Source organism: Pelophylax lessonae, assembly GCF_965119305.1.
Source record: "Pelophylax lessonae genome assembly, chromosome: 9".
NCBI lineage: Eukaryota > Metazoa > Chordata > Amphibia > Anura > Ranidae > Pelophylax > Pelophylax lessonae.
Window position 1 is genome coordinate 224,122,194 of NC_138776.1, and position 25,624 is coordinate 224,147,817.

General features: G+C 48.1%; 1 protein-coding gene across 5 annotated transcripts in view; it reads right to left on the reverse strand.

Moving 5' to 3' along the window:
- LOC309562497 (catenin delta-1-like) overlaps positions 1-25,624 on the reverse strand; it is a 707,773-nt gene that overhangs the window by 249,924 nt on the left and 432,225 nt on the right. For all 5 annotated transcript variants that reach the window (XM_082266730.1, XM_082266729.1, XM_082266728.1 and 2 more), the window contains 3 exons: positions 4,385-4,535; positions 4,041-4,230; positions 3,751-3,865 (listed from right to left, as the gene is read on the reverse strand). In XM_082266730.1, the coding sequence (XP_082122856.1) occupies positions 3,751-3,865; positions 4,041-4,230; positions 4,385-4,535 (456 nt within the window). The remainder of the gene's footprint in view (positions 1-3,750; positions 3,866-4,040; positions 4,231-4,384; positions 4,536-25,624) is intronic.

The window sequence follows — 25,624 nt, forward strand, 5'->3', positions numbered from 1 at the left end:
TCCAACTTACTGGACGGAGTCAAGGCTGACTTGAAAATTCAGAACCTTCTTCAGGACTGAGGACGATTCTGCCCTCAGAAGATGATCGTCCAAGTATCCCAGAACCAAAATCTCACGTTGCCTGAGTAAGGCTAACACTGGGGCCAGCACTTTTGTAAACACCCGAGGAGTGGGGGCAAGACCAAAGGGTAACGCTGCAAATTGATAATGCTTCTCGCCTATGGTGAAGCGAAGAAAACATTGATGTCCGATGTAGATCGGAATATGAAGGTAGGTGTCCTTGATATCGATGGAAGTTAGAAAGTCCCCCTAAAGGAGGGAAGCCACGACTAATCAAATTGATTCCATTCTGAATTTTTGAACCTGCACAAAATAGTTTAGGGCCTTGAGATCTAGGATCACCCGAACCTTCCCTTCCTTACTGGAGAAGTTGGAATAAAACCCCTGAAAACGTTCCGACTCTGGAACAGGAAACTATCACCTTTTAGGACAAGAAGTCCTGGACTGCTCCAAAAAGGCCTTGAAGGCGATCCTTGGACAGACGAAATTTGAAGGGAAGCAGGACCGAAACTCGATCTTGTAACCAAACCGAACCAACTCCAGAACCCATTTGTCCTGGATGAACGAGATCCATGGATCCGGAAAGAAAAAAGTCCCCCCACCCCTGGAATGTGTGAGAGCATCCCTTCAGGCAGAGGAGGGCTTCTCTGTGAGGCCGGAGGAACCCGCCTTGGACTTGCCAGCCCGGGGTCGCATGGAACCCCCCCCGAGAAAGGTTGAGAGGGTTTGGACCCTTTGTCCTGCAACCCCGTGGGATGAAAGGGCCACTTTTGGGCCGAAAAAAACGGGAGTTTCAGCGTACTTGCTTGAAGATCTCACAGGAACACTGGAGAAAAAAAGCTGTCTAAAAAAAGTATTTCTAAAAAAAAAATCCTGCCAGGACCGAAGATCCTAGCAAGGAATCTAGGTCCTTACTCCTAACTAGACAGAAAAAAAACTGATTTGCTGTAGCAGGAAGTGAGAGGATATACCCTCTGGGACTGCCCCTAGGGTGTGGCCAGAACGTTTTCTTTCCCATCTAGTCCTACTCCTGTAGAGGGCAGTATAACCCGAGTTGATATTAATCAAGGAGGACTACGTCTGTCAATGAGCGACAGAGAAAACTCTTTATTCTTAACCTGTGAGAGCAAGGTACTCTTGCCTCCCGTGAGACCCTTAATGATCTCTTCCATGGAGGCTCCAAACAGACGGTCACCCACAAAGGGAAGTTCTGTCACAACCTTTTTGGCAGCCTGGTCTGCAGATCAGCATTTCAATCAGATCATGCGGCGTAAAGTCACCACTGTCACCGAAGCCCTGCAGGCTAACAGAGCTGCATCTAGGGAGGTATCACAGATTTATTGCAATCCCTGAATTATTTGCTCCTCCATTTCCTGAGAGTGCTGACCCTCCTTCAACTCTTGGCGTAACAGCTTCGCCCACTCCGTCAAGGTCTGGAAGACCAAGGTAATGTTAAACACCAGTCTCAAAATTGAGCCGACCACTGTAAAAAGATGGCGTACCAGTGCTTCAGTCTTCCTTTCCTTTCTTTACCAGGGACTCTTCAAAGGGATATCTTCTAGCAAAACACTTAGGAATCCCAGCCATACAATTTGGGGAACCCCACTGACTAGCAACAATCTCATCGAAATAGGCAGGGAAAGGAAACCCTTGTCACTCTGGATGGTCTGCGGGTGCCAAACTGCACCGGCGTGACTGACGCAGCATCCACTGCATCCTCTATTTTCAAAGTTTCTTGCACTGACACAATCAGTGCCTCTACCACCCCTTTTTCCTGCGCTGAGGTGGAGGAATCATCCTCACTGTGAGAACACTCAAGATGTGTGCACGCGGACCTCGTGGGGCGATTTACGTTCAAGGCGGGCACATCCACCTCAGAATCTGAGGAGGCAGATGAAATGGGAGGACAGCAGATGCTTATTTGCAGGTTTTCTTTGTAAAACCATGTCCACTTTTGACACTAAAGATTGTAGGACTGCCGCCATGGCCGAATGAGACCCCAAAGATCCCCGCTCTGAGAGTGGGTCTGGTGGTGAGACATGTTCGGTCAAGCACCATCCTAGTGCCGCAGTGGGAACACAGTAAGAAGTTTAACAGAGCTGTATGAATATTAAAATCCCCAGCAATATTAGTGCCTACAGGTCCCAGAACGCTGCAAATAGCTAGAGCAGGTAGGGATGATACGCACACCTCCCTGGAAGCCGACTTTCTTGCCCTGAGAAGAGTAGAAATTCCACTGAGAAAAACCTGTGCGCTCAGGATATGACCTTCAACAGATATGCCATCAAAGCAAGTGACCATTAAGCTGGATACAAGATCATAACCTGCGACAGCAAGTTCGGCTGATCTCATCTGCCAGGAGATTTACAATCTCTGCATACCATGTTCCTTGTTAGCCAAGCTGATGTTTTCAATTACTAGAGTTCCCTCCACCTTAGCCTGCGCAACAGGCAAGGAAAAAGCTGTAGTTGAGGAAACACATAGATCAGGGAGAACCGACTAAGAGTAACACCTACTAAACTAGATGAAGCTATTTTTTTTAACAGTGTATATAGAAAGTAGGGCAAAAACAGATATTCTGTTGTGAATATTAAAGATACATCTCTCTATAATATCTACAGATATGAATGTTTTCTTGCTTTTAACCACTTCTGGACTGGAAGATTTTTATCCATATTGACCAGGCCATTTCCTGCGATTTGGCACTGCTTTAATGAAAATTGCGCAGCCGTGCAATGCTATACCCAAATAAAATTGATGTTCTCCCTCCACAAATAGAGCTTTCTTTTGATGGTATTTGATCACCTCTGATTTTTATTTTTTGCGCTATAAAAAGAAAAAAGAACGACAATTCTGAAAAAAAAAAAATAATAATAATATTTTTCACTTTCTGCTATATAAAACATTCCCAATAAAAAAAAATGGAATTTTTTTTTAAATCATTTTACGCCAATTTGTATTCTGCTACATATTTTTGGTTAAAAAAAAAACAATAGGCGTATTTTGATTAGTTTGCGCAAAAGTTATCGCGTCTACAAACTAGGGGAAAGATTTATCATTTTAATTTTTTTTACTAGTATTGGCAGCGATTTTTAGCGGGACTACGACAATGTAGGGGACAGACCGGACACCTGACATTTTTGAGGGGACCAGTGACATTACTACAGTAATCAGTGGTAAAAATGTGCACTGTTCCTGTACTGATACTGGCAGGGAAGGGGTTAACCCAGGGGCGATCAAAGGGTTAAATGTATGCCTACGGGATAACTGTGGGGGGGATGGGTCTATGGAATCAACACAGGGACCTGTGTTCCTAAATAGGAGGAACACAGGAGGCCTGTGTTGATTGCTGAAAGGACGACGGTCTCCTGTGTTTACAACTGCAGGTCGCCGTTCTTTCTCCACGGGGAGCGAATGCGGCCGCCGACCCCGTGGATCAGCATCCCCGCTGACGAATGGGCACGCGTGTGCACCCCCACGACCGCTCCCGCGAAGCGACGTACGGCGTTTTGTGGGAACCTGCCGCCGTATATCTGCAGCGGCTGGTCGGCAAGTGGTTAAAGTGTTTTTAAAACTTGTTCAAAATGTGAAAATACTTTATCTGCATAGTCTGAATCCTAATTTACTTTAGCTTAACAAGATCTTTGGAAAATGCACAGGAAGGCAATACAGGTTGCCAGATATTTTTACCTGAAAGTCACTTTTTTTCCACCCTTCTTTTTCCAGTGGTTTTCTAAGCTCTTTAAATCCCCATACAGTTTGAAGGCAGAGACCAGCTGCACGTATCTCCCGATCAGAGCGTCCCCTGTAAGAAGTACAAACCAAATCATGTTACAGTAAAAGGTCTGATCTATTAAGTCTGCAAAGTAAATACAAATTTAGTCAACAAATCAAAAATATATTATACACGCTAATATACATACTATAAGCTCTCTAAATTCTGGCTTTAAAGTGAAATGCAAATCCTATCAGACACTTACCCTCCTTTGTTGATGAGAACAAGTCTCTCAATTCCTTGGCTCTCCCGCAGCTTCTTAGCTGCCTCCAAATTTCCAGTGATGACTTCCTGGATGGTGCCAAGTACTGCCACAGTTGTATCCTCTGAAACTTTGTTTGACTGGGGAGAAGAACTGGGAAGACGAGCAACCAGACTGCTGAGAGCATGCTTTCCTGCAAAGGGTGCCACATAAGAAATAAGCCAGTAAATGTATTATGTATGTTTATTTAACCTTATTTACTATCCACTCCCCAATTAGCTTGTTCTGTTATGTTCTACCCACCCCAGTAACCAATCCCTACAAGAATCACAAGACAACTGCCTCACCAATCAGCTCCCTGTTCCGGTTGTCTCCACAAAGATTTCGAAGGGCCCCACAAACGGCACGTACAACACGCTCATTCTCATGGGTAAGGTGATCAGCAAGTGACGAAAGACCTTTCTCCAGACGGACAGCAGCACGAATACAACGGCCATACTGCGAAAGCCACACCACATAGTATGAGACACAATGCAAGCTCACTAACTACAACAAAAGAAAATTATACATCTCTGTAAAGATTATACTCCGTGAAAAGTTTGAGTATTTGAGGCCACATTTACATGTGTTTTTGTGTAGCACAGTAAAGTGCAGTGTGGTGACTTGCCATTCATTTTGAATGGCACCCCAAAGGACATGCATGAACAAAACAAACACACCTGACATTCAGCAATGGAAACAAAAACAAACTAGGAGAGGTTTTTGGTTTGTGGGTATCAATGTTCCAAAAAGGCCGGAAAACACATGCACAAATGAGAATAGGAAGGTAACTCATATCTCAGTATATCTAGGACACCAACCAGATTTGCAAATATAAACATACCTGTCAGTTAACGCCTTCAGTGCAATTAGACAAACTGATTATTTCTAGTCTCTCAGGAACTACTAAGTAGCCACTGGATCATGAAAAAGAAAAATTTTTACTTACCTGTAGATTCCATATCTTAGAGTACAGTATAGGACACAGGAGTATTCATAGACCCTGAGATGTACCCAAGCAATGAATGTGAAGGGTGAGCAACAACTAGGCAAACAGAACTTTGGAATGCACTGGCCAATCTCTTTATTTAGTATGTTCTTGAAGTACTCCAATTTTTCCTCCGTGTTCTTTGTTCCCAGGGTTCTATCTGATATTGTCTAGCAAAGAGCGGAGTTTAGGGAAGTTGGCTCTTTTGAAATTCAGTGTCCTCATATTACCCTTGTGTTTCCTATTTCTATGATTTATACTGAAACGAATTGACCTATGGTCATGGTTTCCTAAGTTGCCCTGTATTTCTATATCTGTGATCAGGTCTGTATTGTTGGTAATCAGTAGGTCCAGTACCGCATTGTTCCTTGTCGGGGCGTTCAACATCTGACCCTTGAAATTGTCCTGCAAAACATTTAGTAACTGCCGAGCCTTGGGTGAATGCGCAGTTCCTTCTACCCAGTCTATATCAGGATAATTAAAGTCCCCTATTATAATAACATTTCCCATCCTTGCTGCCAATCCAAGCAGTGATAGGAGGTCTGCCTCCCACCCCTCCCTCTCGTTTTGGGACCTATAGCATATGACCAATATTACTTTCCCCACAGTGCCTTCCCTTTGAAATTGTACCCATAGGCATTCTACCTCCTCCTTCGCTCCATTCGTGATATCGTCCCTCATCTTTACCTGCACACTGTTCTTAATATACAGACATACCCCTCCCCCTTTTTTACCTGCTCTATCTCTGCGATATAAGGAATACCCCTGAATGGTCGCCAGCCAATCATGAGAGCTGTCAAACCAAGTCTCTGAAATTCCCACAAAATCAAAATCCTCCTGATACAATAGCAGCTCCAGTTCTCCCATCTTGTTGGCCAAACTTCAAGCACTGGCATACAAACCTCATAATTTTGTCTGGTTGCATACTATATCCTCGTTTGATATTTTTTGGGCTGCACTTGTGATTTGTCCCCCTGTCCTAGTTTAGGAACTCTGAACACCCTACCGCTAATGTCCCCATTACTGCCCGCTAAACCTTGCTCCCCGCTGGCTAATTCTACATCTGTACCCTACCCCCCCATCATCTAGTTTAAAAGCCCCTCTAACTTATTGGCCATCTTCTTTCCCAGTACAGCTGCATTCTCCTAATTTAGGTGCAAACCTTCCCTACTAAAGAGCCGGTAGCCGACTGAGAAGTCGGCCCAGTTCTCCAGGAACCCTCCATACTACACCTGCTCCTCAGCCACTTGTTTACTTCCCTAATCTTCTGCTGCCTCTCTGGCATGGCTCGAGGTACAGGTAGTATTTCTGAAAATACTACCTTTGAGGCCCTACTCCTCAATTTATCTCCTAAGTCCCTGAAATTGTTTTTTAGGACTCTCCATCTCCCTCTGACTTTGTCATTGGTACCCACGTGTACCATGACAGCTGGGTCTTCCCCAGCCCCACCCAATAATCTGTCCATCAGATCCGTGATGTGCCGAACCCGAGTGCCCGGTAAACAACAGACCGTTCGGCACTTATGGTCTCTGACAGATTGCTCTCTGCCCTTCTGATCATAGAGTCCCCTACCACCAGAACCTGTTTTCCTTACCGTTAGCCTTGTTCCTGGCCTCACTGGAGGAGTTCAACCCCTGGCAGCTAGGGGCATTGCTCTGCTCCAGCAAACCACTTGGTTTATTTTTTTTTTGCTAAATAAAAAAAAAAAAAAAAAAAAAAAAAAAAAAAACTTCCAGTGACAAGTATAAAGACATTTACACTGTTATACAAACTGTACACTCACTACTTAACATTTTAGCAAAGTGTAATTTCTTCAGTTTGGTCACATGAAAATGAATAAAATATATTACAAAAATGTGAGGTGTGTACTCACTTTTGTGAGATACTGTATATACACCATAGTTTGTGGACTCTAACTTTCCTACAGATGAAAAACACAGATTTGGGGTATTTTCACCAAAGAAAATGAGCAAAATACATTTTGGCCTAACTTTATGAAAAAGTCAATAATAGAAATGAAGAAAAACACATTTTCGATCTTTTTTTTTTTTTATTTATTTTATTTAGCATAAAATAAAAAAACCCCAGTGGTGATTAAATAGCATCAAAACAAAACTATTTATGTGAAAAAAAAAATTATTTCATAATGGGTACAGTGTTGCATGACCACGCAAATGTCATTCAAAGTGCTACAGCGCTGAAAGCTAAAAATTGGTCTGATTAGAAAGGGGGTGAAACTGCCCTGTATTGAAGTGATTAAGCCCAGGATAGGATGAATACCTCTGTTGGGTTTTGATACCATTACCAGTTTTGAGTAGAAACCTTGAATCCATCTTGTGGTGGTATTGGTGTAATGACTCCCTGGAATAAAAAGTAGTCATTGCAAATCTGACTGCCCTTGGAGAGTTTTTGGTTGATGTGAAAGAAGAAAACAGCGAGGCACCAGTGTTTTAGATTCTAGCTTGTACTCTTTTGAAACCAACAACTGAACCAACAGGTCTGGGATGTCTGTGACCCAGAGAGATGCAAACTTCAACTGAAAACCCCCCACCCTTAGGAGGGAAGGCATGACTTCATTGTGAAAAGAGCTTTAGAGAAGGCTTGGTGGCCTTTGTGGGCAAAGCCTTGTGCCGAAAGGAAGGGCTGAACTTAATTCAACTCTTTGATGAATCGGTCAAGTGCCTCAGTAAAAATAAGTCTTCATTGGAAAAGCATACACCTTTTACAGGCAGCTTCAACTGTCCAGGCTTTTAGCTAGAGGATTCTAAACATATGAACATATGCTCCAGGGCATCGATGCAGAACAAAAAAAAAAAAAGCAGTTGGCAATTGTAACGTTTCTGCAACAGCACAATTCTAAAATACAGGGTCATGTTGGATATTCATTGCTCTAGTCGAGTTAGCTGCAGTTTGACATACAGAAAAAGAAAACACTGGTTGCAGGGGTGGGCATGTATGGTTAGACAACTTTTAAGAGTGTCTGAAATCTTCTGTAAGCACAATCTTTAAAAGGAGGAACATCTTCAATAGGTACAGTGAGGTTTGTTTAGGACAGACACGGTGAGGTCAACCACAGGAATAGCCCACTTTTTTGCAAACGTTTATTCAATTGGATAGAGCTCAGTAAAGATTTTCAGGGGATTGAAATTCCTTTTAGGAGTGACCCAATAGTCAGACTGCACATTCTATCTGTTCATGAACAAGGATTGGTTTGGAAGCTTTGTAGATCTGCCAAGGCTTTTGAGGAGAAAGGCAAATTAGCTTTTCAACCTTGGCAAGTGTGCTGCATGAAGCTTGACAAAGTGGGCGAGAGATATCTTGTTCAGCTTTCTCCAACACTGCTTCAACATCCTCTTAATTCACTCAGTGTTCTCTAGGACTGATATATATGGCTCCCAGCTGGAAAACACGAGTAGGAGAAAAAGTGGGGAGCGTCAGAGTTTTGGAGAAAGATGACTGAATTAAAGATATAATCTGTGGGGGCATGGCCGGGATCTGACCACAAGAGGACGTGCAGGCTGCGAGCTCCGTGCTAATCCGCATCTATCCTCCTGACACAGGGCACTGACGGCAGTACAGAAATCCCAGCTGGCTCCCTCTTGTCTCCCGGATCCTCCACGTACCGCTATTCTGTCGGCTAAGAGCAAGGGTAATGGGCCATACACACTAAGATTTTCTGAAGACTTTTTCCTTTAGATTTACCAAAACCATATAATATGAGGTCAAACCTAAACACTTTCAATTTGTATGCAATCTGGCAGGCCCTTGCACTACATAGAAAAGGTAAATCTGAAGGAAAAAGTCTTCAGAAAATCTTATAGTGTGTATGGCCCTTTAGTCTGCACGGGATCCGAAGCCCCAGCGTCCAGGGAAGGGGCGGGTCACATGCTCGCCCAGCACCATCTTGCCTTCTACTAATGCTGCACAGGGAGGACGCTGGCCAGAGCAGAGCCACACAGATTCTCCTGCAGGGATGTCTTCTCCTCCCCAACTAAAGGTAACGGAGCATAGATCCCCCACTCTGGCAGATCCAAACCTCAAAGCTATTACAGGGCCTATATTTGCGGCAATAGAGGGGTGCAAGGCATCCCTGATGATCCGGATAGACAATGTTGCCTCTGAATGCACGCGTATCCGCCATGACCTGGATAAAATAAGGGGTAGGCTTACTGAAGCGGAGGATCATATAGGCACAGTGGAGGACTAGCAAGGCTCTCATACTTCTAAGATCGCAGAATTGCAATCACTGGTGAACTTGCTGGCACACAAAGTTGATGATGCTGAAAATAGGCAACGCCAAAATAATGTCCGATTGGAAGGCCTACCTGAGGGCTCTTTAAATCTCTCCTAAAGTTGCAGGACCTCCTGTCCACAAATGTGGTAGAATGGGCGCAAGGAGTACCAACAGGCAAGTGCCCATCCGGGGCACCACCTAGGATGTTCCTGGTTAGTCTGCTTAACTTCAGGGACAGAGACCTGATCCTGGAAGAGGCCAGGAAACATTCTGAATTGCCATATGAAAATACCAAAGCAATGCTTTTTCCAGACTTCTCAGCAGAGGTGCAGAAACGTTGTTGATCCTTTAATGACGTCGGGCGCCCACTCAGAGAGAAGAATATAAAGTACAGTATGATGTATCCTAGCTGGCTGAGAGTTTCACATCAAGGCACGGTCAGGTTCTTTGATATGCCGTGGATGCCAACAACTGGGTCGTCACCTTGGGAGCTGATGCATAACCAGCCAGCCAGAAGGAACATCCCAGCATCTGCTGATCTGGACGACGACCGGGTAAATTGATTATCCTGACTACCCACATTCTGGGCCTGTAGTGATATGGCCTACACATCTTGCTAAGATGCCACTTTTCTGTGACCGGGCGGGACGCCTGATCATCCACAAGTTCAAGCCCTGGTCAATCCACCCTAATTGCACGGAGCTCCAAAGGATGCGTCAATCTAACCTACCAGTTACTGTTGCTCTCTACGGGCGGTCTCTACCTAAACCCTTTTTGTGCTGTTTTCTTAATTTTTTTTTTTTTGCTTTTCCCTTTTTCACTAGATTTTTTGATACCCCTATGGGGTTTTTCTAGGGTACGCCTTTCCAATGTTTAACAAGTTTATGGCAAAATGCTGCGTGTATATGTTCTGCTGTTTTACACGGCGGCAGGGAGTTCTACACAATTGGAGACTGTTTACAAGATGTACTGCAACGGTTCATATCCACCCTTTATTATGTGGCTCGCCAAGGACATTTTTGAGCCATGAGATCATGCTCTCTGTTTATCTGCCTCAGGTACCCAGCAGGCGGGACATGTTTACTGAAATGCTAAAATGGCGGGGTATGTAGTTGATTTGATCTCTTGAAACGTCAGAGGCCTCAACGACGAATTTCGGTGGGCCCCACTGTTCCAATACCTAAAAACGCTTAGGCCACATAACTTTTTTACAGGAGACACACATGGATGGTGGTAGGGTTCTAACCTTCCACCGCCCCTGGATTCAGCATGCCTTATATTCCACATATTCTAGGGGCATCACAATCCTAATTGGCAAGGTGGTCCTGTGCACCATCACAGTCTCCATCATGACCATGCGTCACCAGGTAATCTCAGACCCCAAGGGTCGATACTTAATTCAGGGTTCATACACATTTTAATCAATAAAATTCCATGACTTTTCCATGACTTCACGTAAATATTCATGACCTAAAGTTTCATGAAATGTCTATGTATACATGTTAAATAAGAAGAAAATCCATGTCACACCCAGCATATTTTTACTAAAATAAATGACAATCTTTGTAGTGTACAATACCTCTGCAGTTAGAGTTTCGTTTCTGGATACAGCACGACTAAAAATGGTCCCTTGTTTTACAGTGGATGAGATGGAAGCACCACTGCCACAGCTGGGAGCGGGTGTCACTTCGAGCGCACGGGTGAAAAAGCTGAGAACTCTGATGTAGGGGGGGACTCTGGTGACCAAAGACCACTTTCCACAGAGTGAATGCACTAAGAAAGGGAGGGGGTCCTGATACAAGGAGGAACCTTTATAACAGTGCCCCCTTAAATCAGTGACCCCCCCCCCTCAGACTGGCCGGGCAGCACTGTCACTGACCTCCTCTTAGGTGCACCATGCTCTGGTTTTATCCTGTAGTCTCCTCTCCCCAGTCCACACATGTATGACTTCTCCTGTGATCCCCATCCCGACAGCACTCCCACTTTTGACTCCTCTCCAGACCCCCTCAGAGACTGCAGACATGATAAAAGACAAGAGATGGTCAGAGATTACGGACATGATAGAAGAGATGGTTAGAGGCTGTGGACATGGTACAGGAGGTGGTCAAAGGCTGCGGACATGGTACAGGAGATGGTTAGAGGCTGCGGACATAATACATGAGGTGGTTAGAGGCTTGCAGGGGGGTTGGAAGGCGCAGGGGAGCGGAGAGCACTGGGGGGGCAGGCAGGGAAAACCAGGGGGGATGTAGAGCACAGGGGGAGGGGGGGAACTGGAGAGCACTGTCTGGGGGGGGGGGGGGGACAGGAAATTACTGAGGGGGAGCCAGGGGGGGGGGATCACTGGGGGAGCCAGACTAAGAGCACGGAGGGGGCTAAAAGAGCACTTAGGGGGGCCAGCAAAGGAAGTTGTATAGGAGGGGGATGGGGCAGCTGCATATAGAGGAATTTAACTTTCCATATTACTAGTGCAGCTTCTGAGAGGAGGAGAAACAACATTCAGTGACATGAGGAATATGAAAGTTCAATTCCTCTCTATGCAGCTGTCCCATCCCATCCCCCTCCTATCCAGCACACGAGACTCCTTCACTGACATTCCACAATAGACTCCTCACTGACATTCCACAATAGACTCCTCACTGACATTCCACAATAGACTCCTCACTGACATTCCACAATAGACTCCTCACTGACATTCCACAATAGACTCCTCACTGACATTCCACAATAGACTCCTCACTGACATTCCACAATAGACTCCTCACTGACATTCCACAATAGACTCCTCACTGACATTCCACAATAGACTCCTCACTGACATTCCACAATAGACTCCTCACTGACATTCCACAATAGACTCCTCACTGACATTCCACAATAGACTCCTCACTGACATTCCACAATAGACTCCTCACTGACATTCCACAATAGACTCCTCACTGACATTCCACAATAGACTCCTCACTGACATTCCACAATAGACTCCTCACTGGCATTACTCACTGACATTCCTGACATTCCTCACTGACATTCCTGGCATTCCTCACTGGCATTCCTGACATTCCTCACTGGCATTCCTGACATTCCTCACTGGCATTCCTGACATTCCTCACTGGCATTCCTGACATTCCTCACTGGCATTCCTGACATTCCTCACTGGCATTCCTGACATTCCTCACCGGCATTCCTGACATTCCTCACTGGCAATCCTGACATTCCACAATAGACTCCTCACTGACATTCCTTCTGCTGCTGCCTTCTTCACACAGATGCAGGCGGCCCGATGGACACCGGCCTGACACCCCCCCCCCCAGTGCGGAGATGCGGGCGACCCCGCTGACACCGGCCTGACACCCCCCAGTGCACGCGCCCCCCCCCCCTCGCTGGTACGTCCCTGAGAGCGGGACAGTATAGCCACGATTTCTTAGTTTCAGTTTCAGCGGATCAATCTGCCGCAGAGTTCCGAGCCTGTCACAGTCTATTCATATTGAAGAGACCAGTGATCAGGCTTCAGCTGTGCGTTGCGGCAGATTAATCCGCCTAAACCCGAAACACAGAAAATAGTCCCACTTACTGTCCCCGCTCCCACAGAATACAGGGGGCCCCGAGACAAAAATAAATAGTTGCACAACACAATTCCATGACTTTTCCAAAACTTAGTAAGTTTTCCCATTTTCCAGGACTTTTCCTGTCCTGGAAAGTGTCATGTCAAAATCCCATGACTTTTCCAGGATTTTCATGACCGTACGAACCCTGTTAATTGTCATTGCTGATATCTATACATGCAAAATGGTTTTGGTGACTGTATACCTCCTCCTTTTCAGAGTACCGTGTTTTATGAGCTACTTGATAAACTGGTTCCCTTCATGCACCTCCCCCTTATAATGGCTGGCGACTAACACTATACTAGATGCCACACTGTATTCTTCTAATCCTGCCAGGGCAGCCTCGATGGACCTTTTCTCTTGGGCGACAACGGCATCCCTGACGGAAATCTGGAGATGGAGGAATCCAGGCACTTCTCACATTTATATAAAACACACAAATCATCTTCTAGAATCGACCAGGCCTTTGCTAATGCTCCCACATGCTCCAACTAGTGAGAGGCGCTAGAAATATCGGGCAGGGGGACTTTCGGATCACACGCCATTGGCGGTAAATATAAGCATACCATCTAGAATCGGGGGGGGGGGGGGGTGCATATAGACTAAGCTCTGGGTGGCTGGAGGTGGAGGCAGTGTCCTCTCGTGGCAACTGCTATTACTGGTTACTGGGAGGACAACAAATCTTCAGCCAATCCTCCGATGGTCTGGGATGCCTGTAAGGCATACCTCCGAAGCCAATAAATATATCGGCCATCAAACAAGCTCGTAGGGAGTTTAACTCTGTGTTACAAGAACTTCAGGACAGGGAATGGGACTGTGAACAGGCTCACGCTTCGGGACTCACAGACGACACCTTCACGGCCTTATAGGAGGCCCGTCGCCTCTTGACCCTGCATTTCACTGAGCTCACACACACATGGACCAGAAGGGCTGATATTCTATTTGAAAAAGGGGACAAAAACGGTAGGCTTCTAGCGGCACTGGTAGCGGATCAGAGAGTTCAGACGAACATTCACTGTATCCGGAATGCCCAAGGGATGGTTCTCACTGACCCGGTGGATATTATGGATAACTGGATTTTTGACTTACTGTAAGATCCTTTTCTCTTAAGTTCACTGATGGATGCAGACCTCTGATGCATATCAGTAGAGTTATACTGCCCCCTACAGGAGTAGGAAACTAGGCAGAAAAAAAGTTCTGGCTACGCCTATGGGCAGTCCTGGAGGGTACACACTCTCTCTTCCTGCATAGGATGTCAGTTTTGTATCAAAGCAGTGTCAGAAAAGTAACACCAACCCAACTCAAAATAGAGGGGCGTGTACTGCGTCCGTCAATGAACTTAAGAGAAAAGGATTTTATGTTAAGTCAAAAGTTTTCTCTATTGTTTGACGGACGCAGTCCTCTGATGCATATCAGTAGGGACGTCCCAAAGCAGTACCCAAATGAGGGGTGGGAACAGCAGAACAATAACAGTCCCCAAGGCCAAAAATAGCCAACCATGCAACTCAGGACTCATCCGAACAACAAGATGAGGTCCACCTGATAACCAAACAGGAACACCCTCAGGAAGGCCATGGGGCCCCCTAAACAGCAGCCTGCAAAACTTTGCGGCCAAAAGGAAGCATCCGCAGATGCCAGCACATCCACCTTATAAAATTTGGTAAAGGTGTTAACAGACGACCAGGTAAAACCTGGTGTAAACCTGCAGCACAGATACCTGATGGCTAAAAGTCCAGGAAGCACTAAGCGCCCTAGTAGAACACACCGAAACAGGGAAAGGTAGAACCTGACCCTTAATTGAATAAGCCTGCACCACCATCTGTCTGATCCATCTGGAAAGCAGCAGACGCAGGCAGCCCTTTTCTTGGGCCATCCGTGAGGACCGAGAGCGAATCTGACCTACAAAAAACTCAGCAGTCGCCAAGTACACCTTAATTGCCCGAATTATATCCAGAGAGTGCATATTCCTTAGGATGTTTGGGCTTAGGACACAAAGATGACAACACAATGTCCTCATTCAAGTGAACACTAGAAAACCATCTTCGGAAGGAAGGAAGGATCCGGACGAAGTAGCACTTGTCTCCATGAACCAACATAAAGGGAGGACAGGACAATGTCGCCAGTGCTGACACCCTGCGCGCAGAAGTGATAGCCACCAAGAAGCCCACCTTTCGTGATAAGGTAGGCAGGGGAAACCCCCAAACACTTGGAGGTTTTGGAAGAACCAACTGCACCAAATCGAGGTCCCCAGTTGGTGATGGAGGTTGTACCGGAAGTACCAAGTGTTGCACCCCCTGGAAGAAGTTACGCACCAAGGAATGGGTGGTCATCGACCTTTGGAAGAAAATTGCCAAAGCTGGAGCCCGACCCTTGATAGTACTCAAGGTCAGCTTTTGATCAACTCCCCGTTGAAGGAAAGCCAAGATCCGGGCCACTGAGTAAGAGCGAGGGGGAGCCCAAAAGAGACTCATACCACGCAACATACGACTTTCTCGTATGATGATAAATCAACGTAGAAGTCGCTTTCCTAGCTTTAAGCAGAGTGGGAATCACTGAAGCAGACAATCCCCTGTCCTTCAGCACTTGGCTTTCAACAGCCAAGCCGACAAAGCCAGTGACCGTAAAGCAGGATGGAAGATTGGCCCTGGAGACAATAGATCCTCCCTGAGAGGAAGTTTCCAAGGAGGGTCTGCGACTAGCAGGACCAGGTCGGCGTACCAAGCTCGGCAAGGCCAGCCCGGAGCCATGAGAATGACCGGAATCCCTTCCGCCTCGAACCTGCGAAGAAGTCTTGGCAGCAACTTGAGGAGGAAAGGCAGACTGCAGCCGATACAGACCTTGGGCCATCCGTTATCGCTCACACGATTATGCGTGCGTCATCCTTGCGCAGGTGACCATGCTAAACTTCTCAGTGTCGTTCATGTTAACTTAGTATATGTTCTTGCCTATGACAGAACCCATGGTGCCACCAGTGCATCTGCCAGAGGGTCCCGGCACAAGGCCACAAACCTCTGCACTATCCTGTAGATGCGACGCCAACAGATCCACTGCTGGAACACCTTAGGATGTAGGGACCATTCCCCTGCATCCAAGGCCTGTCAACTGAGGTAATCAGCCTGCCAATTACCCACACCTGGAATGTGAACAGCGGAGAGCAGGCGCTCTGCCCAACGAAAAATGCCTGTCACTTCCAAGGTGCCCCCTTGGTGAATGAAATAAACCACAGTCGTGGCATAGTCCGATTGAATGCGCCCTGGACAGCTGCAGGTGCCCGGTCCAGTGAACTAGGCAAAGCCGGAGCGCTCTCAGCTCCAGGACATTGATCGGTAACCTGTATCCTCCAGGGACCATACTACCTGAGCAGAGAACCTGCCGAGGACTCCTCCCCACCTGGACAGGCTTGCATCTGTGGTACAATTTTCCAGTATAAGCGGAGGAAGGATTTCCTGCTTGGGCATCAGGGACCAAAGCCACCAGATCAAAGACTCCCTGGTCACCTGGCTCAGCTAGATCCGAATGTTCAGAGAGTTTGGAATCTAGTTCAATTTGAGAAGGATTGCCTCCTGGGGCATCCTCGAGAGGGATGGATTGAGCTAAAGGGACCGCCTCGATAGATGACATCAGTCCCAGAACTTCCATGCAGGTTTGAAGGGACGACCATGTGCTGGACAGCAACAGCTGAACCGCAGCCTGAAGTTTCAAGAGTTTTCCAGGGAGAAACACCCGGGCTGAGGACGAGTCCAAAGTCAGTCCCAGATAGTCCAGTCTCATGGAGGGGACCAGGGACGACCTCAAGGTTCAGAACCCACCCCAAACTCCTCCAGAGTTCTCATGGTGACCTCCAGCACCGTAGGGGACTTCGCACGGAGAAGAAGATCGGCCAGGAACCCAAGACCGATACACCCTGCTGTCGCAACAGCGTCAGGACCAGAGCCAACACCTTAGTGAAGACCCGAGGAGCAGAGGCGAGACCAAAAGGTAACGCCACAAACCAATAGTGATTCTCTCCCATGGCAAAAACCGGGAACAGTTGGTGTCCTGCATATAACGGGATGTGAAGGTAGGCATCTCTGATGTCAATGGAGGCCAGGAATCCCCCTGATGTAGGGAAGCAACCCTCGTGCGAACCGATTCCAGGGCCCTTAGGTCCAGCCTTGATGACTGTACTGCCCCATAGAGCGCCAGCAAGCGATCCAGGGACAGCCGTACAGTGGAGGAAAACCTTACTGTAAAAACTCGATGGTTCGAAACTCGGTCTTGCAACTGGACCGCATGACCTCCTGAACCCAGCAGTCTGGGACTTGGGCCAGCCGCAGGTTCGAGAACGGGCAAAGACATCCCCCCACCCCATATACGGGTGAGGACGCACCTTAAGGCTTAGTAGGCCTTGTCCGCAGATCTGGAAAAAAAATATCTTTGTTTGCCAGACCAGGGTCGCTCGGAGCCACCTGCAGAAGTCTTGAGGGACTTGGCCTCATCGACTGTCCCTGAGGGATGAAGAAAACGGTTTGTGAGCCGAAAAAGGAGGGACCCAGTCTGCAACGAGGGCCCTTACCCTTGTTAGCCTGTGAAAGAAAAGTACTCCTCCCCCCGTGAGACCCTTATATAATGTCATCCAGGGGCAGCGCCAGAGAGGCGATCCCCCTGAAAAGGGAGATCCGTTAAGGCCCTATTAGAAGTATGATCCGCAGACCAACGCTTCAGCCAAGTAAACTACCGAAACCGACAGGTGACCCAATAAAGAAGCAGTGTCCAGCGCAGTATACAAATAGTGCAGCCCTGCACTAGCTGGTTCAACAGCTCCCCCAAGGCAGGAGGGACTTGCTCCTCACCAAATCACGGCGTTGGAACTCCGTCCATGAGGCAGAATCTGCGTGGCAAGGGCAATCCTAACACTGTTCTCAGTACAGACCCCGCCAGGGAGTATAGATCGGGGGCCACAGCCTCCGCTATCCTATCCTCCAGGTCCTTAGGATGGGGATACCTCGACTGGAATAACGGTAGTCTTATTCAGCCTGGAGACCGGTGGGTCCACCTTAGGTGGCACAGTCCACTTCATTACCAGAGACTCCTCAAAAGGGTAACGTCCAGCAGCCGCTTAGCCTCCCCAGGGGAACGTCTTGGACGGTCCAATTCTTTATGAGCATGCTAGCAAATTAAGCTGCTCCGGATGGCATGGGAGTGCCAAACCCAACCTGCGCCCCCTCCTGACTAGGCAGATTAAAACTGACATCCTATGCAGGAAGAGAGAGGGTGTACCCTCCCGGACTGCCAATAGGCATAGCCAGAGCATTTTTTCTGCCTAGTGTCCTACTCCTGTAGGGGGCAGTATAACCCTACTGATATACATCAGATGACTGCGTCCCTCAATGAACGATAGAGAAAACTTTGTTACATACTACAAACAAGTTTATGCGCCCATTTTACCGTACCAGGCACAGGATCTGGAGTCCCTACTACTGTCCCTGAAAATCCCAAAACTTTCGGAGTGGGAGAGAGATGGCCTAGAGGCTGACATCTCTACCAAAGAAATTGGAATGGCAATTAAGGCCTTTCCACCCGATAAATCACCTGGCCCTGACGGCTTCTGGGTGGAGTGGTATAGAGCCCATATGGACACTTTAGTCTAGTGCTGCAACGACGCGTCAACGTAATCGATTACGTTGACTACGTATATACGTCGACATGCGTGAAAGGCGTCGACGCATCACACGTGACGTCACGCGCCCCCTGCTCGTGCCGGCCGTTCTCCTCCTCCTCGGAGTGCACAAGACATGAAAATACCGGGAAAGACTGAGGCATGAAAAAACCAGGAGATAAGGTAATCACTCAGCTATGTCGGTGTCGGTGTTTGCTGCAACCCCTGCTGTGAGAAGATCCACAAAGTACGCAATGCTGCTGCTGCTGATAGCAGAGAGCCGTTTCCAACAGAAATAACAGCTCATCGCATACAATACGGAGCAGGCTGATGGACCTGTCTGTACTGGCCAAGATTGATGGCAAGGGTCCTCAGAGGGCAATAAAACTGAGACAAGCTGCTTCAGGGGGATTAGTTAGTTTGGTCACTTTTTCATTGTTTCTTAACCACTTAAGCCCCAGCCCTATTTCGGACACTTTTTGTCTACAAGTTAAAATCAGTATTTTTTCCTAGAAAACTACTTAGAACCCCCAAACATTATATATATATATATATATATATATATATATATATATATATATATATATATATATTTTTTTTTTTTTTAGCAAAGACTCTGGAGAATAAAATGTCGGACATTGCAATATTTTTTGTCACGCGGTATTTGCGCAGCGGTCTTTAAAACGCCTTTTTTTTTTTTGAAAAATTACGAAAAATCACATTTCACTGCATTTATACCCAACATGTTACAGTTTAACTACTTGTCTTCTGTGCACTTAAACACCCTTCCCATCCAGGCCAATTTTCAGCTTTCAGCGCTGTCACACTTTGACAATTGCGTGGTCATGCTACACTGTACCCATATAAAATTTGTATCATTTTTTTCACACAAATAGTGCTTTCTTTTGGTGGCATTTAATCATCTCTGGGTTTTTTATTTTTTACAAAAAAAAAAGAAAAAAGACAGAAAATTTTGAAAAAAAAAAAAAAAACAGAATTTTTGTAAAATCTTACCTGTAAAATTCCTTTCTCTGAGTCCTCCGACAGTCGCCGCCTCTTCATATTCATCACAATGGGGTAATTGACCTTTCTCCGTAGGAGTAGCTAGGCAACAGAATATGTCAATATTAAAGCTTTTAACATATCCCACCCCCAGGGGGTGGTCCCCTCAGTCAATACCCTCCTGCTTCCTGTTCCATACCTCAGTTTCAGTAGAATAGCAGTAGAGTACATAAACAAACACCAAAAGAGGGGCGGGGGCGGCGACTGTCGGAGGACTCAGAGAAAGGAATTTTACAGGTAAGATTTTACAAAAATTCCGTTTTCTCTTACGTCCTCCGACAGTCGCCGCCTCTTCATATTCTTCACAATGGGGACGTCCCAAAGCAGTGCAAACATGAGGGGTGGGAAACGCAGCCGCGCCTAAGGCAACGCAGTCTCCACATCAGAGAAAGTAACCTTACCAAAGGAAGGAAACCAGGTGGGCAGCATGAAAAAAAACTTTGCTCAACAGGAGCAACAACCCCGGAAGAACAAATAACCTAGGGATAAAAACATCCCAAACAGCCAAGGGCCCAAAAACAAGGGACCTTAAGGTACTGCCGCACTAAGAACCTTGCGGCCAAAAGGAAGCATCTGCCGATGCCTGAACATCCACTTTGTAGAACTTTGAGAAGGTGTGAACGGACGACCAAGTCGCCGCCTTACACACCTGTGCCACAGAAGCCCGATGATGACAGGCCCAAGACGTACTCAGAGATCTAGTAGAGTGCGCCTTCACAGGCATAGGAGGAACCTTCCCCTTCAAAGCATATGCCTGCTCAATGGTCTGTCTGATCCATTTGGCGATGGTAGAAGCCGACGCCGCCATGCCCTTCCGAGGTCCCTCAGGAAGGACAAAGAGAGAATCAGTCTTGCGGAAGGATTTTGTCTAATTCAGGTAAACCCTGATTGCCCTAACAACATCCAAGGAATGTAAGGCCACCTCCTTCGGATGCTTAGGCTCCGCGCAAAGCGAAGGCAAGACAATGTCCTCGTTGAGGTGAAATTCCGAAATCCTTTTCGGAAGAAAAGAAGGATTAGGTCGCAAGACCACCTTATCCAAGTGGAGTACCAGATACGGAGACCTGCAGGACAAAGCCGCCAGCTCCGAAACTCTGCGAGCCGAAGTGATCGCCACCAAAAAAGCGACCTTTTTGGACAACAGAGGCAAAGAGATCTCCCTGATTTTTTCAAAAGGAGCATGTTGTAACACGGACAGAACAAGGTTCAAGTCCCATGGAGGCAAAGGCTACCTCCTAGGAGGGACCAGGTGTCGCACCCCTTGAACAAAGGTGCCAACCAGAGAATTAGATGCCACAGAGCGTTGAAAAAGAACGGCCAGAGCAGAAATCTGACCCTTAATCGTGGCCAACGCCAAACGCTGGTCCACGCCCGTTTGAAGAAAAGCCAACACTCTCGAAACCGAGTATGAGCGAAGGGGAATACCCCCTGGACTCACACCAGGCAAAATAGGCCTTCCAAGTACGGTAGTATATTTTTCCCGAAGAGGCCTTTCTAGCATTGATCAAAGTATGAATGACCTCCGGAGAGAGACCCCTATCCTTCAGGACCTCGGTCTCAACAGCCAGGCCGTCAAAGCCAGCGACTGTAAAGCAGGATGGAATATCGGTCCTTGAGACAGAAGATCTTCCCGAAGAGGCAGACGCCATGGAGCGTCGACCGCCAGATTCACGAGGTCTGCGTACCAAGACCGGCGGGGCCAGTCTGGCGCCACCAGAATCACCGTTTTCGGTTCCGAGGACAACCTGCGAAGGACCCGAGATAGCAACTGAATTGGTGGGAATGCATACACCAGCCAATACTGATGCCACTGAGCAGCTAACGCGTCTGCTCGAGGATCGCGCGTCCTTGCCACGAACCTTCCCACCTTGTTGTTCAGACGAGACGCGAACAGGTCCACATCCAGAAGACCCCACTTCGCGCATAACATCTGGAAGACCTCCGGGTGGAGCGACCATTCCCCCTGGTCCAGAGTCTGACGGCTCAGATAATCCGCCTGCCAGTTGTCCACCCCCGGAATGTGAACTGCCGTTATCGCCGGGACGTGCGTCTCGGCCCAAGACAGAATGTCGGCCACTTCCCGAGCCGCTCGAGCACTCCTGGTGCCCCCTTGGTGGTTGATGTAGGCCACCGCTGTGGCATTGTCCGTCTGAACCCGAACCGGACAGCCCTGAAGCTTGTCCGTCCAGCGTTGAAGGCAAAGATTTATTGCCCGCAATTCCAGAATGTTGATCGGAAGGGAAGATTCCTCCTCCGACCAAGTTCCCTGGGCGGATAGAACGCCCAGAACACCACCCCAGCCCGACAAGCTGGCATCCGTGGTGATCACCGTCCACGAAAGCGGACGAAAAGACTTGCCCCCCGACACCGCCGGGGACTGCAGCCACCACAGAAGATTGCTTCTCGTGCGAGGACTCAACGATATCTGAAGTTCCAGAGATTGTGGTCGACCGTCCCACCTGGGCAGGATCTCCGTCTGGAGATCCCTCGTGTGAAACTGGGCGAATGGAATCGCCTCGAAAGCCGAGACCATCAAACCTAAACACCTCATGCCCGTCCGAAGGGATAAGCATGGAATTTCCAGAAGGGAACTGACTTCGTCCTGAAGCGTTTTGAGCTTGTCTTCCGGTAGGAAGACTCTTGCCTGAACCGAATCCAGAATCATACCCAGATAGGGAAGACGAACCGACGGGCACAGCGAAGTTTATCGTCCAACCAAACTCCTGCAGAGTTTGCATCGTGACAGACAGGTCCTTCACCAGACCCTGACTGGTCGCAGACCGAACCAGAATGTCGTCCAGATACCCTGGGCTCTCAGTAAGGCCAGAACCGGTGCAAGCACCTTGGTGAAAACCCGCGGAGCCGAAGCGAGACCGAAGGGTAACACCACGAATTGATAATGATCCTCCGCAATGGCAAAACGAAGGTACCTTTGGTGACCCTCGAAAATGGGGATGTGTAGGTACGCATCCTTCAAGTCGATGGAGGCCATGAATTCTCCTGGAACTAGAGCAGCCACCACCGAGCGCAGGGATTCCATGCGGAACATGCGAACCCGCACAAAGCGGTTCAGATCTTTCAAGTCCAGAATTGGACGTACCTTGCCCTCCTTTCTGGGCACAGTGAACAGATTTGAATAAAACCCCCGAAATCTGTCCCGATGAGGCACCGGAACCACCACTCCCTGAGCCCGCAGGTCCTGCACCGCCAGGTGCAGATCCCGCAAAACGCTCCAGAGACAGTTGAAGGTTTGAGGGAAAAAACCTGTTCACCGGCCGAGACAGGAACTCAAACTTGTACCCGGATCGAACGATCTCCTGAACCCACCTGTCCCGAACGCGGGCCAGCCAGGGTTGAAGAAAACCGAGCAAACGTCCCCCCACCCCAGAACTGGGTGAGGGCGTCCCTTCAGGCCGCGTTATGGGCAGCGGATCCGGACTGGCCGGACTTCTGCTTACCTGCCCACGGTTTCTTTTGGGAGCCTTGACCCTTGAAGGGTTTGCCCTTATAGTGCGACCGAAAGGCACGAAAGGACCCCTGATGGGGCCTAAACGAAGCGTGCTTCTTACCTTGAGCGCTCTTAGCCTTGTGAGATTGGGGCAAGAGCGTGCTCTTACCCCCAGAGATCCCCTTAATCAGCGTATCCAGTGAGTCGCCAAACAGAAGAGATCCTGAATAGGGCAAATTAGCCAAAGTCTTGCGAGACGATTGGTCCACAGACCAACATTTTAGCCAAATCAAATGGCGTGTCAATACCGCCACGCTGTGCACACGTGCAGCCAAAGGAATTACATCCAATTCAGCATCACACAAATACATAACACCCTGATGGATCTGATCCACCATTGCCAAAGTCGTCGGCGGGGCAGAATCAGCCACCAGGACGCGCCTGAGTACTTGTGTCCAATCCGCGACAGCCTGAGCTGCCATAAGGGAAGCAAAAATAGCTTTTAGCATGGAACCGGTAACCGAGTAAGTATGACGGGCAAGAGACTCCAGTCTCCTGTCCGTAGGTTCCCGGAACACCGGGGTATCCTCTGCCGGAATCGCAGTGGATTTATTCAAAACCGCCACCGCGTGATCCACCGGAGGCGGCACACACCAACGTTCATTAGTGGCGGGTGTGAAGGGATAACGCAGCTTGAACCTACTTGGCACAGCAAAAGGTTTCTTTAGATTGCGCCATTGTTCACTAACAGCGCGCTGAAAATCCTCAGTACAAGGAAAAACCTGCGATGTTTTGCGCCTCCGCTGTGTCCCATAAGAAGCCAGAACGGCAGGTGGACACGATTCATCCTGTAAATGCAACGTTTGTTTGATAGAAGCAAACAATTCATCCACGATTGCAAGCTCTTCAGACGAGCCAGGGGGAGAATCATCAACCCCCTCAACCTCTGCATCCCCCTCTGACCCTGCAAAGTCCAGGGACGAACGGGACCCCGATAAGGGGACCCCAGCCATAGCAGCCCCATCACCTTCGCCCTCTGAATCAGAGGATTTTGAAACTCTGGGCCGTTTAGTGGATTGAGCAGCCACAAGCATTTGCACCTGAGCAGCCAGGTTAGCCACAACTATGGCCAAATCGCCCCCCTCAGGGGAAACCGCAGCAGCCCCTTGTCCACCCAGTAAAGGTGGAGGAAATTTGCTTTCCTGAGAATCCATGCCCCCAGAAGTGTGTAGGAGAAAAAAAAAGGGTAACTGCCCCTTTAAAAGCGCGGCGAGCGCAGCCCACCGCTCACACACACCTGCACAAGTCGACCCCCACAGGGAAAACTACAAACTTAGGCAAGGACACAGGACTAAGGAGGATAAAAACCTGGAGAGATCACTGCTGCTGCTGTATCGATCGGTGTGCCCAGGGAAAAGGAAGTGATGTACCAGAAGCCGCTCCTATAAAGCCTATGGAAGGCTACAAGAAAATGGCCGCCGGGGGAGGAGGTAAATGCAGCGCTACATGAGGCCGGAGCGATCGCCGCCAAAATGGCGGCGTTTGGCGCCAAAACCGCCGCTCCCAGCTTATAGAAGAAGCCCTCATAAGCCTGTAGTTAACATTAAAATGGCGGACCGCAGCAGCGGCTGCCGCATGTTGCACAAAACATGTACCACAGCATGCCCTACAACATATAGCATGTCACACAGAGAAATCACACAGTTTAGTAACAGAACAGTGTATCACAGCCCCCCTCCTTGCAGCCCACAGCAGCATCCAGACAGGGAGCCCCACAGTGTGAACAGACATGCAGGGTTACACAGTCCCAGACTGACACCCACTAAACAGACAGGTCCCCACACAGAGTACACTTACCTTCTGAATGGCGTGGGGAACCTGCACAAGCGATCAAGCCACTGCACATGTGACAGGGAGAGTCGCAGCCAGGACGCAGTAGAACTGCGGTGCGAAACCGCAAGGCGTCCAGTGAGGTAGCCACCTCACCACAGCATCCCTGCAGCGAACAGGGATGGGTCGTTCACCAATGCCAGGAAAAAATACCTGACTGAACGCTCGATGGCAGGCTGGGAAGCCACTGGCCCACAACCTGCGACCAGGGGGGCCAGCCCGAGACCCAGCCCGCACGATCCTCTTTATCAGAAGAACTAATGCTGACAAAAGTAACAGCTAAGTAAAGAGAGAGAAAAAAACTCAAATAAAATCAAAAAGAAGATAAAAGGCTGAGACAAAATGCCCCAGCACAGAAACAGCCAGCTAACTCCTAACAGCTAGTCAATGAAACTGAGGTATGGAACAGGAAGCAGGAGGGTATTGACTGAGGGGACCACCCCCTGGGGGTGGGATATGTTAAAAGCTTTAATATTGACATATTCTGTTGCCTAGCTACTCCTACGGAGAAAGGTCAATTACCCCATTGTGACGAATATGAAGAGGCGGCGACTGTCGGAGGACGTAAGAGAAAAAAAGTTTCTTATTTTTTGCGAGTAAATTTTGAAAATAAATAAATTCGATTCCGCGCTGCAGCCGTATATAGGCTGTAGCGCGGATGGCAGGAGGTTAAAATTGCGCACACC